This window comes from Thunnus albacares, chromosome 4 (genome assembly GCF_914725855.1).
Source record: "Thunnus albacares chromosome 4, fThuAlb1.1, whole genome shotgun sequence".
Taxonomy (NCBI): domain Eukaryota; kingdom Metazoa; phylum Chordata; class Actinopteri; order Scombriformes; family Scombridae; genus Thunnus; species Thunnus albacares.
The window spans coordinates 7,446,719-7,458,001 of record NC_058109.1 but is presented as its reverse complement, the minus strand read 5'-3'; the positions used below and the strand labels follow the sequence as shown (position 1 = coordinate 7,458,001).

General features: G+C 38.2%; 1 protein-coding gene across 2 annotated transcripts; it reads left to right on the top strand.

The window, feature by feature from the left end:
• The first annotated feature begins 446 nt into the window (after positions 1-446).
• On the top strand, positions 447-4,576 carry LOC122981561 (erythroid membrane-associated protein-like). 2 transcript variants are annotated; one of them, XM_044350321.1, is made up of 6 exons: positions 447-541; positions 1,419-1,543; positions 2,452-2,766; positions 2,889-2,969; positions 3,524-3,619; positions 4,304-4,576. In XM_044350321.1, exons 1-6 carry the CDS (start codon positions 465-467, stop codon positions 4,405-4,407), a joined length of 798 nt encoding a protein of 265 aa, XP_044206256.1. In that variant the 5' UTR covers positions 447-464; the 3' UTR covers positions 4,408-4,576. The 2 variants fall into 2 exon arrangements, 1 of the variants encoding a protein (XP_044206256.1); XR_006403274.1 differs by lacking the exon at positions 1,419-1,543 and having other exon boundaries at positions 451-541.
• The last annotated feature ends 6,707 nt before the right edge of the window (positions 4,577-11,283 follow it).

Here is an 11,283-nt window from a genome sequence, read left to right as displayed (position 1 = left end):
GAGGATGTGGTGTTGTTGTTTTTTTTACACTCACGCCTCCACTCTGTCAAACTCCCTCCCGGAGTTTGTAAACCTCTAAAACGTCCTGCAGTATTAATCAAATCTATTTATAACAAGACTCTTCTGAAATATATGTATCATGTTTGTGTGTTCAGATCGTGGCTGTATGGTTCAGATTGATATGCGCTCATCAATAAATTGAATGTAATGTTATTAATTGACAGTAATATGAACCACTGTAAGTGATAGATTGTCATTTTAAAGGCTGAGAGCGAAGTTAAACTGTATTTCACCTAAATTTTGTCAATCAGTTAGATTTGAAGTTGTAGAAAAAGAATTCCGCCCAATCACGTGACCACTGACACGCCCTCTTTTGCTCTCAGCCAATAAGAAGCCTCCGAAGCCCAAAACGGCGCGAAATTTAGAGGAAGTGGCAGCAGATCGGGCTCACGTGGCGCAATAACATGTGGGAGGGGCTTGAGAAGATGACCGAGTTAACAGCACCTAAAGTTTGGGTTGTCCTCAAAGTTTCTAAAAACAGGTAAGAATGTGGTTATATGTTCATTTCAAGACTAAATGTGAAATCTTAGATGTGTTGTTTACAAGTTAACAAATATAAAACTTTAATTTGCCTAAACCTTGTAGTTAATGTTGTTGAAGAGGCTGTAGCGGGTGTCTGTGTCATTACCCCCCCAACTTAGATTCATCCATTGATGAATACTGGGTTGTTAAAAAGTTTCTCAATTTTTGTGGCATGTTATTTTCCACAGTAGTTTAGAAAACTTGTTTGCATGTCTTAAGTTAATTACTGCAGTTTACAGTGAGAGGTGCTCATCCCTTGACATCAAAATACAAAAACAATGAGGTAACTTAGGTAAAAGATACAAATATATAAATTATATACAATAACTAAATAGACTAACTCAAATATAGAGACTAGAGATATAACCATGACTAGAATGTACTATTTGCATCAGTATGCTATAATATAGTACACTGTACATTAGTGCAAGTCAGGTGGATATTGCTGTGGTAGTAAGGTGTGTAAGGAATAAGTTTATACCCAACTTCTTTCACTTTATTTGTGACAAAGTATCTTTGGGGTTAAAAGGGAAAGTTAAGGGAAACATAAATATTGATTTAGCGGCTGATTCTTCGTTTTTGCACCACTTACACTTGATGGGGGGGAAAAAGCAATAAGTATATTAGCAAGATAAATGTTTCACAGGTCTGAAAGTGGGTTTAAACAGCGTTAAGACTTTAGCTGCGTGTAAGTCGTGAAAAAACATATCATCGTTTCCCTGAACTGTCCCTTAGTAAGTCGAGATTTCCTGTGTTTCAACTGTGCTGGCGCGGAACAGTGGGCGGAGCAGCTTTTAACTTATATGACTCTGTGACTCAAACATTAGAAATCACAGAGAGATAACAGGACCCGGTTTGTTGATAATCTCAATGACTGTCGGTAGTTTAAAACCGGGCTTTGCCGTGATGATGAAGACGACTTTGGTAGCCTTGTTGTGCATTTTACCATTCATTGAAACCGGTAAGCTAAGCTAACTAACTTCGCTTTTTCAGTTAATACCTAAAGAAGCTTTCAGCATCGACACTGTTTTCAGGTCTTTAACATTGCTATAATGTTGTTAGATAACAAGTTTATGTCATGGTTTTAAAACGTTTATGCTAACGTGCCAACACATATAGAGCTTCACCAAGAACTAATGTCTCCTAACTAATGAGCTGTCAGGCTGCGAGACCATGAGTGAGACACACCGGGCAGGCTGCTGGATGTATTCTGTAGACTAGTTAAATGAAGTATTTACCATCTGTTCTTCCGTCCATTTGAGATGGACATAGAAGGAGGAAAACTGAGCAAATGATGAGGACATTTTCTTTGTTTTGAAGGCAATGAGATGGCCCAAAGACGTGATATTCTTTGGTTTTATTAATAGGAAAATTTACATAAAAAGAAATGGACTGACTTCAAACTTTGGACGTTAGAGACCTTTGCAAGAACTATCAGGATATGGTGCTACATTTAGATATGTTAAACATTTTTGTTTAACATTTTGTTTGTTTTATTTATTAAAACTATATTTTGATATATATGCTGTCTATATCCCTGGAGAAATCTCCACATGTTCTGTTAAAGTTAAAAAATAATTCTTTGTCACTGCTGAGCCTCCAGACTCAATTTGCCCCACTTTGCATGAAGTAAAAAAAAAAAAAAAACTATATTGTTTTTACATTTTTTTTCTCACGTGTGCTCACATGGGAGAACTGATAAGAAGGTTTCAATTAAAAATCACTATGTAGTGTATTATGTTGCTGTGAAATTAGGTGGCGCACCACAAGTATATTTGAAGAATTGTTGTTACGTTGGATTTAAAAACACTTAATTCAAAAGTAATCTTGGTTATTGTTGCATATCTAATTATAATGTTTGTTTTCCAGCTACGTTAAAAGAAGCAGAAGAAGGCGACAACGTCTTGTTACAGTGTCCACAGGATCCTCAAGTCAATTTGGAGCGTTCACTCGTGGAGTGGACTAAAGATGGCCGCACAAATTTCGTACATGTGTATAGACATGGACAAGACTACCTTAATGACCAGAAGGACGAGTACAAAGGCAGGACAGTCCTCTTCCACGAAGGCTTGAGCCGAGGAAATGTGACACTGCAACTTTCTTCTGTACGGCTGTCTGATAATGGAACATTCAAGTGCTTTGTCAAAAAAACAGGCACCTATTGTCTTATTACCCTCAAAGTTGGTAAGCAAGCTGAAGTTATTGGTTTATGTACGAATTTTGTTTCAAACTGAGTTTTAAATCATTTGTAAAAACAAGTCTTGGTTATGAGTACTTTTCCTCAATTTTATCTCATTTTTTAACAGGAGAAAAAGTCCAAAGCAACCAAACACAATATGACGACCTGAGGACAACCAGACATCCAGATGTGACCGAGATGTATTCTGGTAAATGACTTTGAGATGTTTTCAAAGTGCAGTTTCTTCAGCACACTTAACCTTTATTTCTCTGTAAGATCAAGAGAAAAAATTGTGAATCTCATGTGAAAATGTGCAGCTGAATGTCTTGACTGTAAATACTTAAGTATTATCTCACCATACAGATAGCTTTGAAATGTGGAGAAATTGCACTTAGCTGCAAAACTTTATGGGCATGTTTGCGCCGTCATATCATACAAAATCTTTTGTGAATCAGACTTTGAGACGGTTGCAAATGATGCGCAATTCACGGTGCTTTTAGCGGCTGCAATCCATTCTGTGTAAATTCGCCCAGTGTTTTCAAAATACGACAGAGGTGTAAATTGATTAAATAAATTCAACCTCAATGTCTGTGTGCAGAAATGGTGTCCCTAATGATCCACAGACTTTACTGTCATCAGTTATAATTGGAGCTACTTTCTGCTTTCAATTTTCTCTTTTAAGTCCCTCCCGTAAGGGAAAAACTGCATCTCATTGAGCTTGCGCTGCCTCTCAAACAAACTTCTTCTCTCATATCCTTTCAGGTGGTAAAAACACAGCAGCTATCCTTACCGGCACCATTTTCACTGTCATTGTCATCTGCTGTCTCATCGGAGCTCTAGGCTGGATCTATAGAAATGGTAAGTTACAAGCCTAACTTACCCACAGCTTTTTAATATCAACATTTAAATAGCAGAAATAAGTGTTTTGGGACGACTTTCATGGTGGCAGACTGGAACGACTTCTGGGTCAAGCGATCGAGATCGAGGAACGATCAAATAAGGGAATCAGGATGTACCTTTAGTCTGGCTCTCCTATCGGCTTCACTGAGCCAAAAGATGCAGTCAAGTCTCAGAAACTTGAGTTAAGCCCAAAGATAGCTGGCTAACCCACTTATTCAGTGATCGCAGAGTCGACCTCATTTCCTGTGAGAATGTAATATTTTGAGACATTTGTGCTTTAAACACCGGAGCTGATTGATAATTCCGTTATCATATACGAACGTACATAACATTTGCTATCATATTGTTCTTATCACAGATATTTTTTTTCCTAGTGAAAGCTTTCAAGCAAGTCATAATTTAGAAAAACAAGTATTAAGTTCTTATTTTATACTTCTAGCTCATGGAATGAACAGTGGAGCACAGTTCATGCCTTAAACGTCAGTTTATTTTGCAAACTTTTGCCATATTGTGATAAATAAATAACTGAAATATATCTGTATCCATAATCATCCCTAACACTTACTTGCTCAGCAGTATGCACAGACTTCCTTAAACTGTAAAACCTCATCTTCACAAACTGGTTGTCATGTTCTCTCATAGAACTGAGGAGGAGGTTCAGACGATGGAGGGAGGGGGAAGCAGAGATGCCGGCAAACAACAGTCAAATGGACAACCTGATGAATAGAGCAGCAGAAGAGGGTTAAGACCTGGACAGCACTGTGGACAATGGCCTGAAAATCATCCAGCAAGACTTGGAGTGACTTATTTCACTTTTCCAATTTAATTAATAACACTGCCTAATGAAGCTGTTTACATAAATACACAAGCCATGAGTGGAAGAATCTTGATAAACTTGCTTTTGGATTCATCTCACTCAGTACAGATTGCTGTAATGCACTTTGCTTGTTTATCGTGTTCATGTCATGTTTCTGCTGCTCGCGCAACCACACACTTTATTCCACGCCTTATTCCTTCTGCTACTTTTGTACCTTTCACGTAGATGTCCTTTGAAGAACGAAGAGAGAGAGAGAGGATGACTTAAAAAATCTGTAGGGTGTTATTGTTCTCGCACAGTGTGCAAGTGAAAATCATTAGTAGCCCATTGATATTAATGAATTTTAAAATTTTAAAATTTTAGCAGCGGCGCTCATTAATTTTGCTGAATGAATGTAGGGGAAACACTGACAGTCGATCTGGCCTTACAACACACCATCTTCTCCTGCGGTGATTGTGACGTACCACATGATCAGAGCTGATACCGCGTACACTCTGGTATCGGAAATATTGACCTACAGACCCACGGCAGTAAAAGGAGACCTGACCCGATTTAGATGAAGTACTGTGGTGTGATCTGAAGCCAGACTGAAATCTTTCCAGAAGGGCGTTTACAATTTTAGAAAAAAAAAAAAAGCTGAGTTGAATCCAAAACAACTTTCTCAGTAGTTTTTCAATAAAGGGAAGATTAGAGAAGCGTCTGCAATTATTCAATAGGGAAATATCCAGGTTGCCTTCTTCCTTCGCAGTTTTCAGCGATCCAGTTTTTGCACATACTTTTCTAAGCAATTGAAAAAAATTTTTAAAGCTGGTTATGTTAAAGCCAGTTGTAAGAGGCTTACCATCATACACTAATGAGTACAAGCCGGAGAAAGTTGGAGACATTTTGGTAAGGTTTGTGACTCATTATAGACGAGGACCAAAAACACTTTCTTGAGACATATTTGAACTGATGTAGTTTTGGTTTTAGACACATGCTAAACAAACACATTTCCAAAAACTAGAAGATGTTACCTTTCAAATTAAGCCCTAATACAGCGATTCTCAACTGGTGGGTCGCGACCCAAAAGTGGGTCGCGGACACGTTCTGGGCGGGTCACGGACAGCTTGTAAAAAAATAAATTAATTAAAAAATTTTTTTTTAAATAATTAGTGCTCATCTGATTTTGTACTCGTCTTTTATCTTGGAAAAAAAAGACAGAGAGAGGCACGCATCAGACACGCGCAGCATTCTCGTTGCAATGGTAACCACCATTCGTTTGCCGGTAACCCTTCTCTTTAAATTTGTGATGATGTTCGGAGGCAAGATGGCAAAATGCAAATATAACCTGGAGTATTTGAAATGTGGATTTTCGTTCATTGAGGACAAACACGGAGAGAAACCAGAGTGTGTTATTTGTAATGAAGTGCTGGCACATGAGAGCATGAAACCATCCAAACTAATGCGACATTTACAAACGAAACATCCCGCATGTAAAGACAAGCCGGTGGAGTTTTTTCAAAGACGACTTCATGAACTGAAGGTATCACAGAAGTGTCTGACAGCATCTTGCTCCAAACAAGAACAAACACTCCGGGCGTCTTACCACGTAGCTCACCGTATCACTTTTATACATGCAGTTGGCATGGTCCTCCTCAGCCTCTTACTAATGTACTCTGAATGCAGAGATATGCAGAGAAGTAAAATATCTAATTTTGTGGCCTTATTTATTTTGTGCAGTTTTGATATTTAATTTTATTGCAGTAACTTTTATACAGTAAATATATAAATATATATATACAGTTTTATATAGTTGTCATGTTCCTGCTGAGTTTCTTAAAAAATTGCTATGCATTCGCTTTGCATGCATATGTATGTTTAAATGTGTTTTTGAAGGTTGTTTCAAAAACAAAATAAATTTGTTTGTTTTGTATTCTATAAAAGTGGGTCACGACTTAATGACCATGGGAAAATGTGGGTCCCGGGCTGAGACCAGTTGAGAACCCCTGCCCTAATACATACATTCTGGCCTCATAGTTCTGCTATTATAAGCTTTTCCATTTGGGTGTGGCAAATAGGCAAAAATTCCCAAAAAATGGTGGATGTTAAGAGGTTAAAGAACTTAATGTTACTGCCTGCTGACCTTAGATTTCTCTGTGTGTGTGTGCTTGTGTTTGTACAGACGGGTGACAAATTAGAGGGAAAATAGATGTGTCATCATAGGATTAAAAAAAAAAAAAAAAAAAAAAAAAGCTGAGTTGAATCCAAAACAATTTTCTCAGTAGTTTTTCAATGAAGGGAAGATTAGAGAAGCGTCTGCAATTATCTAATAGGGAAATGTCCACGTATCCTTCCTTTGCAGTTTTCAGCGATCCAGTTTTTGTACATACTTTTCTAAGCAATGGAAACAATTTTTAAAGCTGGTTATGGTTATAACAATGTAGCCTCTCATCTATCATCTGTCTTTATGCAAACTTTTGAACTATTCCTTTTAAATCAATTAATTGATTCCCAGTGTCATACAGAATCAACTTCAATATTCCACTTATATTCTTTAACCTCTTGTCATCCACCAGGTCGCTGGCGACCTGTTAAAGCCAGTTGTAAGAGGCTTACCATCATACAGTAATGAGTATAAGCTGGAGAAAGTTGGAGACATTTTGGTAATGTTTGTGTTGAAAACTCCCATAAGATTAGGCCTGAACTTTATAACAGGTGTGCACATGTGAAGGTATGTGGTGATTTGGATAGTTCTGGCATTAAGTCATGTCCTAGTTATTGTTATTCAAATATGACTCATTATAGACGGGGACCAAAAACACTTTCTTGAGACATATTTGAACTGATGTAGTTTTGGTTGTTTCAGACATATGCTAAACAAACACATTTCCAAAAACTAGAAGATGTTACCTGTCAAATTAAGCCCCAATACGTGCATTCTGGCCTCACAGTTCTGCTGTGATAAGCTTTTCCATTTAAGTGTGCCAAATTAAAGGGAAAATAAATGTGTCATCATAGAATAATGACGCAGAACAACCCCCCGCCCCCCCGTCCCCGTCCCCCTTATTGACTGTTTGATTAGCAGTGAGCCTTCCCTCTAAGGGGACAAGTGGACCCAAACCATTCCAACAAAATGTCCCCCAAAGCACAACAGATCCCCTCGCTGTAGGGGTCAAGCATTCAGACCTGTACCGGTTTATCCTTTATTTTTTGTCACCCGTTTGTATGTTTTTTTGTATGTTTTGTTATGCACTTTTCAATGCACTTTAAGCTTTGTAATTGTAATTTTTTTTGCCTTTCTTTGACACTATTTGTCTTTGTTCTTCATTGTTTTAGTCATTATTATTAAATGATCTGTTCCCACAAATTATAATAAAACATCTTCTAATTTCTCTCAAGAGTATCTAATGATAGGTATTAGTGTCACTAGATTATTACAGTGAATTTAGTGACACTCCACTCAAAAACACGTCTTTCTTCTCGTTCCTTCAGTTGGATGTTGTTCTCTGTGCAGAGTTTGTTTTCACATTCATCTACTGAAGGAGGAAAGTTTCTCTGAGCTCACCTTAAATCTCAGTTTAAACACGTTTAGCTACAAGCAGGATTTGTGACATCACAACTAGTTTCGGACCCAATCGTGGGCCAGTATTCAGCTTGCACAAGTGTGACGTGGAAACTTGACGCCTCGGTTCAGAAGCAAAATAAACTTTAAGATCCCTTCCAGTATGGAAGCAAATCATTGCCTTAAGTTGAATTATATCAGCATATTTAATCACTACTGAATTTATTTATTTCCAGCATATATTTATTTTAGATTTCTCAAATTGTTAGAAAATCCATGTGACTAATCTTCAAAAGCTATATTCAGGTTACTCAATTCAGATCATGATTGGCGTTTGGTAACCTGATAGGTCAGAAGCTGGATGGATTCCAGTCTGGCCAGTAGTGCCAAAGTTTATGATTATGGTGATTTGCTCTTTATGAATGCACCTGACTAGAGCCTAAAGAAGTTAGATACTGTACACCACTGTGCTTTATGTTTTGTTACTGGCTGTGGTGATCTCATACATCACTGTACTTTGTATGCTGCTGCTTCTGTATGTCTGCAGACTTTCTCATTGGGTGACTTTTATATACGAATCTCTCCTTTGGCTGGTTCACGGTCATCGAATGCGTGTTGTCGGCTACAATTTCCTATCCTATTTACTATTTACTGATTTCTTTCCCATAGATCTAAATGCAAATGTCACTTTAGTCACTGTTATTATTGAAACACCAGCCGGTTGATCAGTCCTTGTGACCGAAGCTCTTCCTATCTGTGCTCAAACAATGAACCCTCTTTTCCTTTTGCCATCTGAAGTCTAAAACATCTGGTCCTGCTCAAAACTTGAATACATGATGCAGAGCATGGCCGGATGTTAATTACTTAATCGCACCATGCGGTGGACCTGTGTGGAAACATCTACATTCAGTATGTTTCTCCACTCATTGAGGTTTTTCCCTTTGATTCGTCTCCCGGTCTGCTTTCCTTGCATACTTAAAAACAGGTTTTTACTTCCAATCCATGTGGTAAGAAGATTCATTGGGGATTTGATTCTGGAAATACCTTCAGAACTACAGTTAGCATTTTCTACCCTGATCTTGTCGCTTCCTATGAAGGGAAAGGATGTGGGTGTGGGTGTGGGTGTACTTATTTCTTCCATTGCATAATAATAAAAGGTTTTTCACACGCTGTGATTTTGGTTTTGTTAGATCTTGTGCACAATCACAACACATCCCTACAGTTCCTGCATGCTTTTCCGCTGATGGACAGTTGGTAGCAATAACGCTCCAAGACAGCAGATGTTAATGTTAATGGATATAAAAAAAATACAAGTATAATAATATTTTAAAAAAAAACATCTTTGTAAATGTTTCATGAGGGGAATGCATTTCATGTTTGTTCGGCCTCAAGGATGCACAGGATGGCTGCGTCTGAAACCACTCTGTTATTCACTTGTTCACTACACATAATATACTAAATAGTTCACTCAATAGTGAGCAGCAAATCAAGTTTTCAGACTCTTAACTAATCGTCGTCATCGTGTGTCGTCACAGTCAGCTGTAGAGTCGTGTGACGGTTGTTTTCACATCTTTAAAATGTGGAGCATTGCTTTGTGGGATTACTAGCAGAAAGTAGTGTACATGCAATGGACACTTCTGCTTTTTTTGTTTCATTGTGGAATTTTTGAGGGTGCTATATCGCAGATATATTTACACACTCAGCATTCGGACACTCAAATAAAATGGTGAAGGGTAAATGTAGTGCACTATATAGTAAATAGGGAGTGATTTTGGACACAGCCACTGTGGTTTTTGGGAGAAAACTGAACATCGCTACTTCTTTTAACTTTAAACAGCATGTGTGCAGACAAACACATAACCGTGGTCATACATTGGACCTTTTCATTTACCCTCGGTGTAAAATATACTCTGTGGAATTACTGGATATGACTTTATCTGATCACTAATGTATAGTTTTTAACTGTGAATCGCCAGTTATTAATACTGTCCCACTCGCATCTTTAATGAGCAAAGCATCTCAAAGTTCTGCGCATTGTTTGATAATCAAGGCCCACACCTGTCTCAATATTCCCACACCGATGAACTGACTAACTAATTCAATCTGCTTGTCTTCACTAAATATTATTGCACCTCTTAAGGTCAAATCTAAGTCCTCAGAAAGAAAGCAGTCTTGGTTTAACGACAGTATTCTGATAAAGTGGAGTCAATCAGAGTCTCTATTACCCCCAACGTCACTTACTCTGATGTCCACCACCCGCAACAAGATAGTTTGAATCAGTTTTATCACATTACCTTGTCTGAACTTCTAGAGGAAGTATCATATGAGAGTGTCTTCCAGCCCTCTTGATATAATACCAACAAAGCTTTTAATAAAAGTAATGGACTCTGTCAGGCTGTGTTTCTGTTTTTAACAGTTACTTGTCTAATGGGTGTGTCCCTGAATATATTAAAATTGCTTGTGTGAGCCCACTGTTACCTGGGCTGGTTCCCTCCCTCAAAACTACAGACCAATTTTCCTTTTCTATCTTTTTTTTTTTTTTTGGAAAAAAAAGTGTCTAAGCAATTTATCTCTGCACTAGGAAATATCAATAATTTTGAAAAGTTTCAATCTGGTTTCTGGAAGTATCACAGCATGAGACTGCACTGCTCAAGGTTACCAACAACCCAGTCCTTGTACTTCTGGATGTTAGCGCAGCCTTTGACGTGATTGACCACAGCTTCCTGTTAGAGAGGATATGTGGTACAGCCTTAACCCGTCATTCACACCAAATTAGGCAGTGCAGCGTTCAGCCGCAGGGTCGGGCGGAGGTGTGTGGATTTGTGGGCATGTTTATTTGTGCTCTACAACGTAACCGCTTAGAGTGGTTTTCATCATACCTGTCTAACAGTAGGGTCTTTGTCTCTGTGAAGAACTATGTCTCTTCATTTTATTTTGTTAAGTATGGTGTGCCTCAGGCGTATGAACTTAGATTTTATGTTTTTAAACTGAATCTTGGCTGCAGACTAATGATCAAAACCTGTCTTGTTGAAGTGTGCCCACGCTATGATTGTTTCATCCAACACAGGGTCAGTGGTTGTGGTGGTGGCCCAGTGAGTGTTTATGGTCAGAGTCCAAATGGTATCAAAGACCTTGTGATAAATTTTCTTCCTTTGAAGTTCACAATTTTACACTTGGCGGTCTCCATTTGATCATGTTTGTCTGTCTTTATTGCTGCCAAAAAACCAACGGGCAGCTTTTTACTACCCTGAATGTTTATCCACT